Source organism: Paralichthys olivaceus, chromosome 7, assembly GCF_024713975.1.
Source record: "Paralichthys olivaceus isolate ysfri-2021 chromosome 7, ASM2471397v2, whole genome shotgun sequence".
In the NCBI taxonomy this organism is placed as follows: Eukaryota; Metazoa; Chordata; class Actinopteri; order Pleuronectiformes; family Paralichthyidae; genus Paralichthys; species Paralichthys olivaceus.
This window is the reverse complement of record NC_091099.1, coordinates 7,604,801-7,623,416: the sequence shown is the minus strand read 5'-3', so window position 1 is coordinate 7,623,416 and position 18,616 is coordinate 7,604,801. Positions and strand designations below refer to the sequence as shown.

At 40.3% G+C, this 18,616-nt stretch overlaps 1 protein-coding gene across 1 annotated transcript in view; it reads left to right on the top strand.

Moving 5' to 3' along the window:
* cdh13 (cadherin 13, H-cadherin (heart)) overlaps positions 1–18,616 on the top strand; it is a 275,119-nt gene that overhangs the window by 120,801 nt on the left and 135,702 nt on the right. The window contains exons 5-6 of the mRNA XM_020079467.2: positions 4,128–4,133; positions 4,696–4,848. Of these exons, the coding sequence (XP_019935026.2) occupies positions 4,128–4,133; positions 4,696–4,848 (159 nt within the window). The remainder of the gene's footprint in view (positions 1–4,127; positions 4,134–4,695; positions 4,849–18,616) is intronic.

The following is an 18,616-nucleotide window of genomic DNA, read 5'->3' as shown; positions in this document are numbered from 1 at the left end:
AAAACCGCATATTCCCCAATTCACAAAAGCAGAATTGCAAATACACTCTCTAGCAACAAAACACACACAGACCTATTAAATAACACATAAAAACAGTGGATTTTTCAACATGAAACACTTTCTGTGCTGCACTTCAGTTGTCAGCTACTCAGACAGTGTTTATACATCCTTACCTCAGGGTCCAGCTCACCATTCAAAACAACATGTCTGACTTAACATGACAGCTCCAATAAAGCTCTGTTGGTGAGAGGAACTAAGACCCGGTTTTGGTTGTAGCCTCAGTAAATATATTAAAAAGAATGGACATGTCTGGCACCTTTTGTTTCTGTCTACCTGTCAGTGTCTCTCCTTCCATTGTCTTGTTGCGCTCTACCTGTTGTATGTCAACTTTTACAGGCATCTTCTTCCTCCTTTGTTTCTGTATCTTCCTCGTTCTTTATCTCTCTTGATCTGTATTTGTTGCTTCTCCCCTCACAATAAGCAGCCATTCAATACAACATTTTTCTCTCTGAGCTTCCTATCAGGACGTGAATGAGTTGTGTTGTGAGACACAAAAAGCAGGCGGCCTGTGGGCCTCATCATTTAGTCTAATTGATTCTCTTAATTGTCTCTGGAAAACCAAAAGGTTTCTGCCTTTTTCCTCTCCGTCTGTCTTTCAGCATGTTAATCATGCCCATCTCTGCCTGATGTTAGCTACCGGTGAGTAAAAACCCTCTGACGTACATTTTAATTCATGTCTAGACCCCGAGACATCGAGCAGATGTGAAATCCATTTTGATTAGAGAAATTAAACAAAAAATAAACTAGGATGCTATAAAAAACAGATTTGCCGGGTGCGAGCTGCCCAAGAGATGTTGATAATGAAGTAATGATTAGTGGAGTCCTGGCTAACCAATCAAAGCCAGTTAATTAGCACTATTGTTTTCCCATCATCCTGTGCTGAGGACGAGTCGTCCATGTCTTCACCATCCCTTACCATTCCTCTCATCAGCAGGCTGGAGTGCTAAGCTAATCAGGTACTGGTCCAAGCCAGGCATGCTTGTACACACACACTTGTTCTGTAGACACATTATTGTACACTCAAGACTTTACTCGCAAAAAATCACATTCGTTCACAGACACAATCAGACCAACACGCATTCGTTCCCTCAAGGCCTGGTCCCTGGAGTCCTCTCAGTGCCAGTGATTGTCATTCGCAGCCGACTTTATGATTTTGATAGGGATAACACAAGCACCACTCAGGGAAACTACTGCATATTTTCTCTCTTTCTGACCTTTCTCACTGACTTTGATTCATTGTGAATGACGTTACGCACACGCTATCTGGGATCAGAGAAATTGTTGTGTTTGGATGATATAATTCCAACAAGGTCAGTGTTTTTACTGGAGATTACAAAAAACAGGTTCACACAAGCACCACAAATGACTGGAGTTGAAATCTTCCCTTATTCTTCCTGAAAACCGTGAGGACCTGTGAGGCAGACCTGTAGCTACTTTCAGACATGCACTGAACTCAAGACTGCACTTTCTCCAGAGGAGGAGCATGTGTGAACACAAATGTCTTAAATACATATTTATTAAATTACTTAACAAAGATGTTAGGAGACAGAGACAGCGGAGTTCATACATCACTTCTTGCCTCTGTGCTGCACCCGGCTGCTCCACCTCTCCCCTGATGCGGAGGATTTGTTGCTGGTGCGAATGCGTCTGTGCAGAGAACCTGCTGCTACACTGGCATGTGTGAACAGCAAACTGATAAACTCTGGAAGAATTGGGTCCGGACTTTATCTGGGTGTCATGTGTGAAAATGGCTTATGTCTGTGTTGTGGGTTTATACAGAATTGAATTATTATTTGGAGTGATGGGGTTTTTTATACTTTCCCTGCACACTCTTTGCTTTGCGCAGCAGATTTTTGTCCTGATTCTGACATACAGAAAAAAATAAACCTAATTTTTACTTGTTACATAAGTTCTCTGAGGGAATGTCTGTGTGTGTTCATAGTTGCACACCTGTGATGCTTTCCACAAGTTTTTGTTTGTTGCCCCACCGACACCTGACAGGAACACAGACAGCGGGAGATGTTATCAAGGATTTTAATAAACACAAACCAACACACATTAACATGCACAAACCAGTTCAGATCAACTGTTTTGGTGTTCGATCTCACAATGTGCTCAGAGGTGTGTTGCGGAGCTGCGCCACACCTCCTGTCATCTTCTCGCAGTATCACGAGCACCACGGTCTTTCATGTCTGCTTGGCTGGTAATGAGAGCTGATAGAAAGAGGTGAGATTCTCCCATCAGTCCTCCCATGCACATAGAGGGAGACAGACTCTGCAGAGACAAAGCCACTGGGTGTTGTTTCCGCAACAGCGTGTGTGCAAGTTTGAGTGTATGTGTATGCACAGTGCAGATTATGACACTTGTTCCCCACAGAGACATCTCCTAATCACACTAAACTTCTCCTGACACTTCAGTTACTTTTCAGCTGAACTTTCTGTGTCTTTATCAGTGATCTCTCCCTCTCTCACTCTCTCTACTTCCTCCTCCCTCTCTCATTCCTCATCCTCACACTCTCCAGTCGATATCTATGTCTGTTCTTCATGCATCAATCCAAGTTTAACGCTGAGCCATCTGGAAATCCAACAAAAGTTGCACCCAATTCTTATTTTTTCGGTTTTCTTCATCTGACCAAGTTTGTCACTCAGCTGATGTGGGGTGCCACTGTGATCGCTGCTCAGAATTATCCCTATCCTGAACGGCAACCATCCACAAACTAAACAAGTGCAGGGGAGCAAGTGTGAGGGGACACAGTGCAGAGAAGTGGAAAATGATGAAGGGAGAATGAGATATGGACACTTAGCAGAAGAGCCAGGATGGACATGTGAGAGGGAGAGTGACACACAGGGTACAAGCAGGCGAGAGGGAAAAGATAAAGGGGACATTGAGATAAATGGCAAAGAGCTTTGAGAGACTATAAGGGCTTGAGCTCTGTCTGGCATAGGCTTGTATGACTGCAGCCTCATCTGCCATGCTCTTTCAAGTGAGGAGTAGAAAAGCCTTCATTTAGCTGCCATCCCATTGAAGTGTGCACTCATTAAAGGTGACCTCATCACACCCTTCTGATCATGAGGCACAGTGCAGGGAGACCGTTTAGATCCTTGACACACAGCATCGGAAGGCCCAGGACGTCGAAAGTAGTGACCGCACTGTATTTATGTGGGTCCAGTTGTCAGAGTTTAGACAGTGACGCAGTGTTGAGGTGTTGGATCCACACTTCAGCACATGTGAAGTAAAAACACGATTATGAGGTTAAAGTACTGACAGCTTTGATTTAAAGGGATAATTCACAGAAAAATGAAAATTTACTCATCATCTTCTCACCACTAGATCCAGGAATAGATTGACTTTTTGGATAAAATCTTATTACCTTTGTTGTTAAATGAGAAGACTAATGTCAGCATCATTCCTCTACATCAAATGTGGAACTGGAGCAAACAGCCATTTAGCTTGGCATAAAGATTGGGAACAAGAGGGAATCTAGCTTGGCACTCAAGTAACACCCCCCCCAAAACCTCTAATTTCATCTTTGAACTTGGGTTTTTGCACAGGTTGGATGTTCATTAGTCAGTTTATGAGATGCTATTCAGCAGATTTAGTTTCCTTTGAACAGAGCCAATCAAGATATTCCCTCATTTTCAGTCTTGAGCTAATTGGTTCCAGCTACATGTTCGCTTTGCCAGTCTTCTCACCCTACTCTCAGCAAGATAACCAAACTCCAAATGCAAACCATAACATTTGAAGCTCGTAGGCTATGTTCTGTTCCTAAACCACTTATTCATCCAAAACTGTACAATTAATCAAGATGCTGAGTTGTTGGACTTGTATTGTGCTGAAAACGACAAAACTCTACATTTGTTTACACATCAGGTTTTGGAAATTTTGGTTTTGTATTCAACTCCCTCTCTCAAACTGTTTCCCAGAGCTGCAAACATTCACAAGGTCTTTGTAGCTGTTTCTGCTGTGCCGTGTGAATCTAACATGCTTTGTTTTCCTGTGTGTTTCTTTCTTTGACCTGCCCGTTCCTGTTGTGCTGCCGTACCTGCGGATGCTGTTGGCTACGACAGTCTCATGTGAGTACATCTATCCTGGGTCAGATTATTCCCTGTCTAACAGGATTGTTACTTGACTAACTTGGCAGTTCTCATCAAGAACAGGGAACAGTGTGTTTGGCTGGACTCCAAAATAACAAAAAAAGAAATATCCACATTTAATTATGGAAGGAATTATTCTCATATGCATTGAACTGCTCCACTTTCCTTATCTAAAAGTTATCCTACATTGCATTCAGAAGTGATCACAGCGGGCCGCCAATGTTCAGGGAGAAGATGCTAACTTTTAATATATTTTACATGAGTCGAATTTGCCAACTGATGAAATCAAAGTCTCCTCTGGTATGAATTTTTAATTGTTAGCTATCAGGGATCTGCATCAGCATTTAAGATTCACCAAGCCTCTTTGGCTCAAATCTATATAAACAAAGTTTTTTTCTCTGCACTGCTTTCAAAAAAGAAAAAGGATAGCGAAAAAAGTAATTAAACTCATTCTTTGTTTCAGGAAGTCAGTTGAGTCCGAATAAAATGGGAGAAGCTTACAGTCGTTGATGTCTATCGGTGTGTGTTTGTGTGTCTGCAGGTGATTTTAACAGAGAAGTCAGGGAACCACATCTTCCGACTGACAGGCCCCGGTGCTGACCAGGATCCCAAAGGTCTCTTCATCATCGACATCGACACAGGAGAGGTGTCAGTCAGCCGTTCACTAGACCGGGAGGCCATTGACTCTTACAAGGTCTGTGTGTGTGTGTGTGTGTGTAGTCTTTGTTCCATCTGACTGTTATTGTGTTGTTTACTTTCCTCTCCGTCTCTTCCTGATTATTTGACACATTTATTGTTTCCTTTATTCTCTAATTTCAGTTCTTGTGTATGAGCCTTTTCAACTTGATCAAGTTATTCATGAAAATCAGTTGCTCAAACTAAACATACCTTCATCAGTTTCTTTTGAATTTAGTATGAGTTCTGCATTCTGGAAAATGAAGAAATACAGTTTGTGGAAAGTTCATATTTGTCAGCATTTTTTGGAATCCCGCTGTTTTTTTCAAGGTTGAACTGATGCTATAGTTAGAACTTGATGGTTTCTATTTTAATAAAAAAAAATTGAAGTCTGTTGTAGATGCCCTCTGGGCTTTGTGCCCTCAGGGTTGTCTCCCTAATGGAAGTGTTTCCATCAGAACAAAAAGGAAGAGAGAGGCAGGGAAAATCTTCTTTTTAATTCAGTCTCTTGATCTCATCCTGTGCTCTGAAACCAGACGTGAGTGAGGGCGTTCGGCTGGGTGCAAGCTGTTGATAAGCTAACAGCTTTTGTAAAAACTCAGAAATAATTTACTCTGTAAATACCAACAGATGTGAGAGAGGAGGCAGGAGCGGCACAGTAAGAAATAGGCTGCAAGAAGGAAACTCACAAACACCAAATCTCTTTTGTCCTTCTCTCTGGTATGGAGTGCTGAATATTACATGCCTGATTTAGGTTGTTTACAGGTGCCTTTGACACCCAACAACTGAGCATCCCTGAATCCAATGAATAACTGGCTAACAGAGACAGTCAGTCAGAAAAAACATATCTAAAACCCGCTGTGCTGTTTGAATATAGAAAGTAGTAATAATCCAATATAGAAGCAGTATGTCAGTGTACTGACATACAGGGTGTGGGTACCACACTGTGCCGATAGCACTGTATAGAGATCAGGATGTTGAAATGTGGAAAGCAAATGCTACATTAATCTGTACAATAATTCAGTAAACCAGGTTTGATGCAGGAGCTTGAGCTAAACAAGGTACATCTAAGTAAATGTTCTTTGAGCCAAAAAGTGAAGTCACCATAGCCAACTAGACCATTATCCAATCATTGTTGAACAAACCGTTTACATGGGACTAGAGGACTTAAAGGTTGTTTTACAGTTTTGTTAGTTTGAAATGTATTTATTGAGCATTCTGTTAGCGTGTTTGGCTACCTAACTAGAGTTAGAGCTAGTCATAAGTGCATCATAAATAAGGTAAATGTAGTGAAAATGTTAGAGTAAAGTCCTGCTCACAACTAGCACATCAGACATGTAATATTTCAATACGATGTGAAAGGTGCTCCTGGAAGTTGAGGACAGAAAAATTCAGAGCAGAGAGAGCCAGATTCTATGACTGGTCGGGTGTGTACCAGGTTGCTGTGGAGCTGCTCCGGTTGTCTCCTCTTTTGTAGCTCTTAGACATCCGGAGATGACTCCTGATTGAGCCCTGAGCCAGGTACAGTGGCGGTGTCAAATGGATGCCTGAGCATTGAGGACATTTACCTCTCTGTCCTGTACCAGTAACAGTGGGGTGGATAACCTTGGGAGTGGTAACTAAAACTAACAAGAGATGTGAGTCAGAGTGGTTGGAGAATAAAAGTAAATCTCTCCCACTCAAGACCGTACCGAGTCCTCCAATGCCAACTTGACCTCTAGCAGCTCCTAGAGAATTGCACCCTCTGACCCTCTACTCAGCATTTTGCCAGGCGGTGGTCATCTCCACCACAAACTGCCTGGAGGGATCACGGAGGGTGGAATGAGGTTAGAGATCAGTCAGTGCTTGAGCTCTTGAAATGCTGTCTGTGTGAATAAGGCGCCTATAGAAGGAAGATGGCAAGTCATAGGAAATGCTGAAGTTGTTTTAAGGAAATGGGCTGAGGCCATTCTGTGACTGCTTGAAATTTGACCCCAAATGATGTAATAGAGAAAGACAAAGCATCTCTGAGTTATTGGTCACTTGGACTTGGAAGACGGTAGCACTGTTATTCTATATTGAGATGGTCATGAACCGTTTGGTGACTTGTTGATTTGAGGTCAGCGCTAAGGTCCAAACTGTAAATATCACACCTCTTTCATGCACTTGCACTCTTCAGATTCAAGGGAGATACTTCTCCCTCTCTTGTCAGCACGGCAACGATATTATAAAAATCTAATATTACAAAACTAGAGAGAGATTTACAAGCACACAGTTACAAAGCAACTACACTTATCTACTCGTTTTTGCTTATATCCTCAGTGTTGTGACAGTGCAGTGGAATAAAGTTCTAGGGTCCTTTGTGGCCATACAAAAGTTGTGGAACTATGGTAAAGAAGAAAAATATGTGGAAAAGAGGACAGTGAAGATGAGAGAATTGCACAGAATAAAAGACTGGGGACCATCTCCATAAAGATTTTACTGTGTTCAGAATGGAAAAGTTTTGTTCAGCACAGATATTTAATGACACAATGACTGAGCTGAATCAAAAGTGAAGTGAAGAAACGAGCAAAAAAGACTACAAAAACGAAGATATCTGAAGTTTGAAATGTAAAAGTGTTGAAAAAACCTGCACACAGACAAAAATACAGGGTTACTCAATACCAGGATATTCTTAGTCATTTAATGTTACAGGTTATTATTGTTGAATTATACCAGAGTTCATCACCTGAAAGATGCATTACTTTACAACACAATATCATCCAAACACAATTCATCCACACACACAGGCGGCTAGCATTTTTATTGTAAGATAAGGGTGATTTATTAGCTAGCACAGATTGTATTATTACCAAGTGCAGTACCTGTCTAAAACTGATTCAAATTTCTTATCTTCCTTCATTTATTTGCTTCTGATAAGGAAGATAATGTAGTTTGCTTTCCTTTGACCTAGCTAATATAAAAAATAACTATCCAGGATCTGCTGCTTTGTTAGTTTCAACAGTGGACATCACAAAGATGATGGGAAACATGGTTCTTGTAATGTGATGGTTTAGACAGACATGGAAAAAGACTGTCGTTCAGAGAGGCAACCGTGCTAAAGAGATTTGTTAAATTCAACTTGTATAGCTAAACACATTGCACCATGTAGATAATTTCAAATAACATTATGTTATTAACTAGAATGTGTTATGGATTTAAGCTTTAACCACACCAAATGCATTTTACTTGATTATGTATCTGACTGCCAACCCTAGATTGAAATTAGAGGATAAGACTGCTTCCCAAAAAACAGCCTTCACAGTCTGATCATAAAAGCTCTGAGACCTAATTGAAGGCTTCAGTCAATAGCTAAATAATTCCGTCACTGTGGAAAAAAAGAATGAAAGCAATCTGATATGCCACTGCTATAATGGGTTGGAAAAAATTAGCTTTAAACATTAATTATATCCTTCAATGTGTGTGGGCCGCCACTAATGATCATTATCATTTGTACCCTGATAGTTGTAATCCCCGAAGGCAAGATGGAATGTGTCTTTGCACATACTGCACATGAGCCTATACACACACACACACACACACACACACACACACACACACACACACACACACACACACACACACACACACACACACCCAGACATGTCATACACACAGGCACCACATTCTCGTATTATTTTTCTTCCCAGGCTCATTGTCCTTTTCCCAACAGGGCCTGCCTGATATCTTGCTCTGTCTCCTCTTATCATAAGGAGATAGTACTTCTGTGTCCCAGTCATAACTCAGAACAAGATCTCCTATCAAATGCCACTTCACCTCTTTTTATCCGTGGTCCAACACTGTGTGCAGAATGAAGACTGAATCGCTTTTATAGTGCCCAGTGGTCCTGGCAGCCTGTCCCAGTCACATTAATTAAGGGTGTCCCTTTTCCCGCTGTAGCTAATGGCTCGTGTGGGTATGAAACATGAAATATTCAGGGGTAGATTAAAATGATCATTACTCTAAAGGCGTTTTATTGGCAAAGTGAGAGAGGAAGCTCAGGTTCTCTCACTGTTATATGACAATGTCCTCGTTCTGATAGATGTGTCAATTAAAGCTGTTATCAATATTTTTATATGAGCATTAATTCACTTGACCACTTGTATCTTAAAGCAGTTACTTGGGATAATGAACACACTGATTTTTACGCTGCTGCCTCTCAGCCCTATGAAGTGTTTTTTCTTTTCTTTTTTTAAATTGTTGTTTTTGGTTATTCAGCTCAGAACTGCTGTTTTTGTTCTGGTTCATTTAATCCTTTCTCACTTGTCCTCATTTTCAGTTGAGCAGGTTCTTTCAGCAACAGAGCTCTAAAATCAGAGGCAATCCAGTGCCATGCTGCAGAAATACAAAATACTTTACCAAATATTCAGTAAAATATCTGGCTCTTCAACTGCTACATGATAGAGACAATAGACTGTACACAGATATGAAGGTTGCGTCTCCACCTCCATCTGTTGTAAAAAAAGAGAAGCCAAAATATCTTGGATGTAGATGCTGCCGTCTTGAGCTCATCATGTAATGAGTATTGAGGTCCCATTAATAGTCCACCAATCTCGAGTCAGTGTTATAAGAACTAACTAAAATAATTATTTATGTTTTTGGATGTACTTCCACTTTTTAGTTTTGTCCCTGTCCCATCTGCCAACATGGAGGAGGCAGGGTTTGTTTCCTATACTGCAGCCAGCCACAAGAGGGTGATCTAAGTGGAGAATGAATTCTGAACTTTAATCAGGTCATCAGAAATCACTCCAAATAAATACAAGTATTACTACTACTACTAATACTAGTAGTAATACTAGTATTCCTCCTTCTCGGCTGGGTGTCTAAATATATAGTTGTTGATATTGTGTTTATAGTTTGTTTACACCCAAGTTGTAAATGTATTTTTCCATCATTCATGACTGATCTACAGAAACAAACTCTGTATGTTGAAGATGTCGATTCTAGGCATGTTATTGAATATTTTTATCAATTGGTACCACCGAGATGATCATAAGATGATCATGATATAATCTCCCATTCGTGTTGTTTTTGAAATAATATTTGAAGTTAAAATGTCAGTAAATGTCAAGTCTATCCCATCGGGATCAATAACAGAACACCATTAAACAAACATTGGACATAGATTAGATCTTTCTCTCAGTGTGTGTGGCTCCTCACGTTCAGACTTGTATGTCTGAATCATGTGGCTGGCTGCTGGTCAGTAAAGACCCTCTGTTGGTCCTATGCGTGAGGGTAACTTTTTGATGTGTGTCTCTGACAACATGCACCAACGTAATGATGACTTTCCACCACCTCTTTCTTGCCATCTTCTCCTTATGACTTGAGTTGAATTCAAATAAATAGAATAGTTCTTAAGTGTCTACAAGTGTCTCTAAAGAGTCAATATTTAAAAATTGTGCAGTAACGGATGTTGTGCCATACCATCAATTGCTGGTCCACCGACAAAAAAAGTAAATATTAAGCACAAAAATGAGATCAAATTCATAGATAAAATGCAATGCTGCACAACAATCTATATAAAGGGAAATACAATATAAAAAATCTAAATAGATAGAGTATCGACTATTCATTTATCCAACTACAGAAAAAAAGATCCCTCACAAGCTTCTCACAGTCTGCAACACTGATAGAAACGACTGTCATACCCGATCAGCAGGTAATAACTGAGCATGGAATAATGTGCAATTTCAAAATGTTCATTCATTCGCCTGACTGAGGATTATGTCAAACATACGAGTCCTATGTATGTGTGCAAGTATCCCAAGCATGAAAATAACATGAAGTGCTCTGTTTGTGATAGATGTTCTGAGGAAGAGGCGTGTCGAGTCATAATTTTTGACACATAGAAATATGACATCAATAATAATGCAATAAATAAATATCAGCAATATGCAGCCCTGATAAGGTGAAACTCTGTGACTTTGTTCAAGGTTGGCAGGTGTGCCTCCCTATTTTATGGTAAGATGATGATTGATTGCTATTGGCAAAGGAATACTCCACTCTCCACACAAAGTCGTTGTCTTTCAAAATAATATCACCAGCAGCTTTGAAGAAATGAAATCAATAAGTCGAACAGCTTGTTATTTAAAAGCAGCACTCGGAGTTTTGGAGGCTCAGCTTGAAATGTATGGACACACGCGCAGTTGCAAGCAAGCAACTAAACAAACTAAACAAAACTTTGAAAAACACATTCACAAAAGTGCAGTCTGACTTCAACATAACAACAGCAAGGGGTCAACGCAAGACAGATGGAGAGTGGGAATGCTAAGTAGGCTATTACAGGAAGCACAGAAGCAAGCGAGGCAAGCAAGCAAACAAACAAATCCCTGACAAAATAAACATTTGCTGTGGAAAGAACAAACAGTCACAGTGATCAGCCGGGCCACATGTTCACAAGGATTTAATGTCAAACATTATTTTCTTATTAAGCTCAATTAGGGTGAAAATGAATGTTAATGAGATGGAAAATGGAGAGGAAGGGAAGGGAAGGGGGGGAGTGCGGCGCTTATCGCTGCGGTTAAGACAAGCCTGGGTCGGGTCGAGAGTGGCGGGGAAGCGCTCTAATTGGCTTAGAACAGAGGAAGGGTAGAATGTGAAGTGATAAATAACAGTCTTGTTTACACAGGTACAGAGAAGACCCCCAGTAATGCAGGTCACTCAGACAATAAGCGCGGTGAGGCCGTCGTACGTGCTTACCTCAGAGATGCTGAAATTTGAGAAATGCTGCAGTGGACGTTGTGTTCTGCAGAAAGTTTCTGAAGGCTCTGTGTGATCTCCACAGAAATCGCTTCTAGAAACTCGCAGTCGTGAACTAATTTATCCGAACTACTGTCTTTGATGCTGTGATTTCATATGTATAAGAAGGACTGTAAAAGTTTTTTGAAAGAGTGGAAGTGAAAGACGCTCCAATATTTATATACAGTAGGTTTCTTTATACTATGTGCCTCAGCCTGTGCAGTAGAAAGCTGCATCCTGCCTTGTGATGTCCTTTGACAGCCGATCTAAAAGGAACCATACTCTGCCCCCTATGTTCTGTCTGTCAAGCCACAGCACACACTGACAAAACACACACATATGGACCTATCTCAACTCCAGAAAGGCCAAGCTGTGAATTGACAGCTGTTTTAAAATTCAGATTTCCAAATATCTCGGCTTTTAGAAAGTTTGCCGAGCTGCCCCTTCAAAACAGTTTTGTTTGCTTGTCAAAGTGTATAAATAAAGCCAAAACATTTTCACCTACATTTACCTTTTCTTGACAGAGTAGACATCAAACTGTGGCATTCACTGACATATCTCTGCTATGGAAATTGTTCCCACTGTGGCTTCGGACTCTTTTTGGAGTGACATCAATTTTAAGTTTTTTATTTTGTAGACAGCAAATCAGTGCCAGGAGGAATATACTAATGCTGAGGGGCAGACTCACTGTATTAGAGCTATGGAAATAAATGACACTAACATCTGCCTCATAATTCTGCAAGGAAATGGTGTGAAAAGATAATAGAGGCCAATACAAATAATACAATGCACGTTCATATAGTGGTGGCATGCAGCAGCATCCTGGACAATGTCGCACATAAATTCTATTCAAATGCACATGAATGATATTTGCATGTATAATATTTGACCAGAGAGGCAGCATCCCGAGCACAGACACAGCGACGTGACCTCTGCACAACACAAAAACTGTCAGTCACCTATTTGCATTGTGAAGCTGTTTCACCGCTAATAAGCTGCTGTTCATGAGTTTATAGATTGAAGGGAAACATTGGATTTCTTGCCCGTAGCCAAAAAATCTGATAAAAGGTCTGCATACCTTCTCTGAAAATGTTAGATAGATGCAAGTTAGAGCATTTTAGGGCAGGGTCTTCTCAATACTATTTTAAAATTTCTCGCAGCGAAAAGCATTACATTGATTTAGGCTATATTCATTTACGCAGAAATACACGTAATCCCCACAATTTGCTAATTTGATGGGTTTGCAGAATTTGAGCCGTGCACCTTGCAGCACAAGGAGCAGATCACATGGAGGCCTCCACGTTTTTTCGTGTATAATCAAGTTTTACAGTCACTGCTTCCTTTTCTATCTTTCCCTTTTGGCCTGTACCTGCTCCACTGTGGCTGTTTCTGTCGGCTGTGGTGTCGGAGAGGGGCTTTCTGATTGATCTGTCATGTGGCTGAGGTGGAAGAACTGTGACTAAAGGTGAAAGCCCAGACATTTGACCCTGCTGGTAACAGACTGGTATTTGGTATTTGTTTGGATGTGTCTTTGTGTGTGCTCCAGTGATTGAATGAATATCTCTAGTGCACTTCTCTATCTAGATACCTCTATAAATATGACCCTGGATACTCCTGCACATATTTGTGGATACTCTCCTCCTTTTGTTTATTATGTAAGGATCAAGCCAAGTGAAAATTCAGACCTCAAACACTTGAACAGTTAAGAAAGAAAATGCTGAGATGTGATTGAAGGAACTTCTTTTCTGGTTCTATTAAAAACCAGTAACTTAAACTGACCAACTGGAGGCATCACCTCTATCAGGTTAAACCGGTGTGTATTAACTCACTGTGATTGTTGTGACAATCTGATTGTTGATTGTTGAATGGTGCATAACCTATATGACAGTAAGGTTTGTTTCTGGGTTAGTTTATTAGTTGTTTGTCAGCAGGATTATGTGACTGAGCAGATTTCCCTGTAACGTGGTGGAAAGATGGGACATGGGCCAACAAAGTATTTCTTTTCACTCTCTTTCCATCACTTTCCCAGAGAATCATCTACAGATCCTGGTGGAAAAAAGAGCATTTGCAGGGGACTGATATCTTGTTGGAGACTTGGTGGAGGTGTGTTCATTCTCAGCAGTGACTCTGTTACTTCTTAATGTGTTTACTTTTGAACCTCCCTCAGGATAAACTAATAATCTAGTGACCCATTTAAGGCTATCACCCATATTATAGGTTTGATGTCACCATTTTAGTGGATAACTCTGGGACTGTTTCCAGTCCCTGCAGTGGAAAGTACAGCTGCCAGGGTACAAAGGCAGAGTGCATTAGAGGTTGTGCCATGAGCCACAGCAGGCGGCCGACAGGCTGAATTAACAGCGGTAACGCCTGAGGCTGAGCAACAGGGCCCTCACTGTTTAATCAGGTTATCTAGGAGCAGGGGCACAGCAGTGAGTCTGCAGGGGTTTAAGGGGGCTTCTGGAAGGACGGCAGGATAGTGACACAACCCTCAGAGTGGAATGATCCTGACCTGGAGGAAGGCTTTAAAACAGGAGGAATGTTTAAAACTTTTAGGAAAATCTCTTTGAACTGCACTGCGAGAACAGATTCTAAGAAAGTTTCTTCCACAGTGGTTTCATTTGAAGTTTGCTTACGGACTGAGGATACATTTTAAAAACTGATAAAAAAACATTTTTTAAAAGTCTGTGTGAGAAGCCATGAGACAAATGCAAGGACAGACTGTTTTCTGTGTGTGGTTAAGTAGACAATTATGCATGAGAAAAATAACAAATTATAGCCCACAGGCATTATCAGCGGAGTGCAATGGTGTGTGACCCTGTGGCATTAAAGTATTGTGGTTATATTTCTTAAAGGTAACTGCTACAACGGGGGCAAGAGGATATTTCTCCTCAGGTAGATTGTGTGTGTGTGTGTGTGTGTGTGTGTGTGTGTGTGTGTGTGTGTGTGTGTGTGTGTGTCTGTGTGTCTGTCTGTGTGTGTGTCTCTGAGTGTGTGTCTCTAAGAGAGTGTGTGTCCTTTATCTCTTTCCCACATACAGCGACTAAGTGCACATCAGGCCTGTTTTCCTGTGTGCAGGGCAGCGTGTCCTGCTCTCCAAAACCCAGGAAATTACAGAGCAGCCAAGCAGAAAACAGGAGTGGGATTTGGACAACGGGCCTCACCTGTCTTAGGTCTCAGGCGTGTAAAGCCACATCTACTGTAAATGATGAGAGCATTAGTTATTTGAAACAATGGGGCCTCAGAATGAAAGTGTGGGTATGCCGCTGTGCATATTACAACACAGAACATGTAAGTACTGATTATTTTTATTTTATTTCATTTCATTTTTTTATTTTCTGTTATTCTCACTAAACCTTATTATAGCTGCTCATCTGCATCTCCCTCCGTTGTTGTTTCCTCTCCTTATACAGTCTTCTCACTTTCTCTGTCACACTGCTTTAAATAATTTAGTACATCTGGCACTTTTATTAGCAAATAGAATAAATGTGTTAATATACTTAGTACGGCCAAAACTAATAACCTGGAATTTGCGACCCTCAAAATATAAACGCTGTAGCTAATGCATTGTTGGATGGATGTGTGCGCCACACTGCACAAAAGCTGTGACATATTACTTTATCCCAGTATCACCCTCACACAGAATCTCAAAAGATACGGGTCATGTTTTTGTTTAAGGATAAAAATGAAATACTTCGACAGTAATTGCACACAGCTGCTCTGCCTGAGGCACCGTTCAGTCCTGAGTGCACCGTCTTTAAGCCTCCTGTTAGGACAAATATAAAACATTATAAAAGATGTGGCCGAGACAGTAGCAGACGGACAAGCTTAGATTTCCACCAGTCCTCCAAACAGTACCTGCGCTGCCAGACAAAAGGAAATTGAATTATACCTTTTTGAGAGAAGGGGTGTGGTGGTGGGGGGGTATTATGTACCATAATACACCAGGGAGAGCCTTTGTGACTCTTTCAACACTCCTCAGAAGCAGGATTATGTTTTATCTTGCCAGACGGCCAGCTGAATGAAAGATCCTTTCTATCTGCTCCCTCACACTTTTTCACCTTCCATCTTTCGTTCAATCTCTATCCCTCCGAAGACCATCTTTTTATATCGTCCCTGGCATTCTGAGGGCCTCTTTTCTATTGATGTAATGAGGAACATTTCAGATCACTGACTCCAGGATAAAAGGCAGATGAAGAAATCTGCACAAAACACAACCCAATATTCCAAAAGCAGATGTTTCCTGAAGAGCACTCTCATTTGTTTTTAATAATTTACCATTTCTGTGATGTTCATGCTGCTAATGACTTATAATAAGGGTTTAATATTCACTCTCACTGGATTTATAAATACAAATTGCACCAAAAAAATGTGCACGCACATTTTCATTTACAGATTTATTGCTGGTTGCTCAAACATGAATTACATAAAGAGCTGTGAGTTAATGATCAGTTACTTTTCTCAAGTCATGTAAAGTTTTGAGTATGTGAGATCTTATTGGGATCATATATGAGATTTTAATAATATATAAAATAATTATTGGAGGCTTGAGTTGCACCACAAAACTAATCTCTATGGAATTGAGGTGTGTGCTTTCAACAGATGGAGTTACTTACTCCGGGTCATTGTTCTGCTCCATCACTAAATGTCTACTGAGCTCCAGGTGGTGGGCAGCCACCCTGACATTGACCTGTGAGATACCCTGATAAACCTGGGGATCCCATTTGTCCCCAAAAGATTGAGTCCCAATGTGTTTTTCTGTCTCTGAGACCAGTGGACTCCTCTGTGATGTCCTGCCATAAACACTATGGTTTGCATATGGTCGACTCACGATCAAAGAACTTTATCAGCTTCAGTGATTCCCTTTAGCCCTGAGCCGTTCATCTGTGGTTTATTTTTGTCTCACCGAGCATCAGTGATGTGCCTCAGGAGTCATTTTAACGGGTTTTCAGCTCCATTTCTCCCGTTTGATATGAGGCAAATCTGCAATGTGTGATAACCTTGTTCAATATTGTGTTAGCATGTGATTCATAAACAAATATTGAAGTGTGCATATGAAATGTCCATACCTCTGCAGCCTTGGTGCAAACTTGTAGTCATGACCAAATGACTGCTGTGCTCCTGTTTCCTGCAGGGCTTAAGTTGAGATTGCAGCAAGGGGGGTTTCCTCATCTGTGTAATTTTTTAAATCAATACAGTGCACACTATTTGGGTATTAATTGATACTAGTTATTTTTTTTGTAAGAACCATACATCTCTCCATTTTTGTGCCTGAATGATGAACTCTGACTCAGTGTGATTTGTCTAATAGGGATGGATTTATCCATGTGATGTAATGTCTGGAACTGAGGTTTATTTAATGTAGTCTACTTAAATAATGTCCTTTTTCTCTTTTCATATATGATAAAATGATTTTCTAAGTACTTGATAGTCAAGATGAACAGTTGAATAGTGATTTATTCCATAAAGTCGATCCCATTTGTAGTGCTTTGTAACTCTTAGACTCTATTTAGACTCTGGAGTTCATAAATGTGATTTCACTAATGTATTATAAGATTTATATTGTGAAGGTCATTTTACTTTGAACCACAAGTCTTAGTCTATTGCTGCTAATGAAAAGTTTGTGATACAGAAATGTTTCCTTTTGGCTTGTAACAGTTGAAACAAGACTGCAGCCGGACCATAAGAACATCAAACTGCAGGAGAGAACACTCAGCATTTTTCTTTTACAGTTTATTTGGCTCAGGAGCTGCATCTATAGTCTTACTGTGTAATAGCATTTAAAACCCCTTGTGAATGCATAGCACTTAAATAAAATGAGCTTTTAGTTGTGAGCTATCTTTGGTTTAAAGTATTTCAATCAATTTGAGAGCGACAGAGGCTTCAGTCTTTTTTTTTTGGTGGTGGAGATATGATTTTGTTTCCATTTTAATGACTGTATCATGACCATGGTTTTTTATACTAAAGCTAGTGTGGCGCTGTAATATATAAGTGTTTTGTTGTGTTTCTCTTTTCTTTCTTGTTTTTATCTAATGGGAAACAGAGACAGAAGAAAATCACATTCTGGTTTTGCTTGTATAATATGGATTATTTACTTGGGTCAAGTTTGGTAGTTTTTATTTGTTCAGTAAACACATTTTTCAAGTATTAATCTGATGACAGCAATATGTACAAAGTTTTAAATTTTCATTTATACTCTGCGCGCCATTGATGTACAAATTTCAATTCATGTTGCAGTTGTTGAGGTATTTCAGTCGGGATTAAAATGGTGAAACAACATTGCCATCCCAGGAGAGATGCCGCTACCATTACAAAAATGTCTCAGGAAAACCTCAATGTTATAATTCAGGCTTATGGGGAGTTTTTGGCATAAAGTTGCGGTTGCACCTTTTCAGCAGAAAACTCTTTCTTGCTCCCAATTGGTTTTCTCGTGTCTCTCAGAGAGCTGTGGTGAGAGCATGAGACACACCTGGCAGCTGTGCCTCCATTTTGACAGCTTGCTCCCATGGCAGGATTTCATTGATATAGAATGATTCTAGTTTTTGAAGGTAGATAGATGCAGCACATAGTAGTGAACCGGTGGATTAACATCCTCTTCTCCCAGTAGGAGTTAAGCTAAAGCCTAAAGGTCTGAGCTTTGTGGAGAATTGAGGAAATTGTCTGAAATTATTTTGGAAAAATGAGGGAGAAAAACATCCCTCTGTTGTTATCACACCTTGCTTTACTGGAATAAAGTGTTTGTAATTTGAAAAGAGAATTAAAAGGCTTTTGTTCGCAGGTATACAGGCTGGGGGTATAAAATAGTAAAATTAAATTGTTTTTTTTACTTACACACAACGAAAGGATGTTGTGATAAAATACTTGGATGCTGTATTTCATGGTCCTTGTTTAAGGTCTAACGGTCAGTGGCGGTGTTAACCCCCCACCATCATTAGGCTATTCGCTCTTCAAATACACATCTTTGACAGATCTGCCCTCACATCCCATTCCCTCTGTGTTCCAGACTGATCTGACCAATCAAATTCACTTTG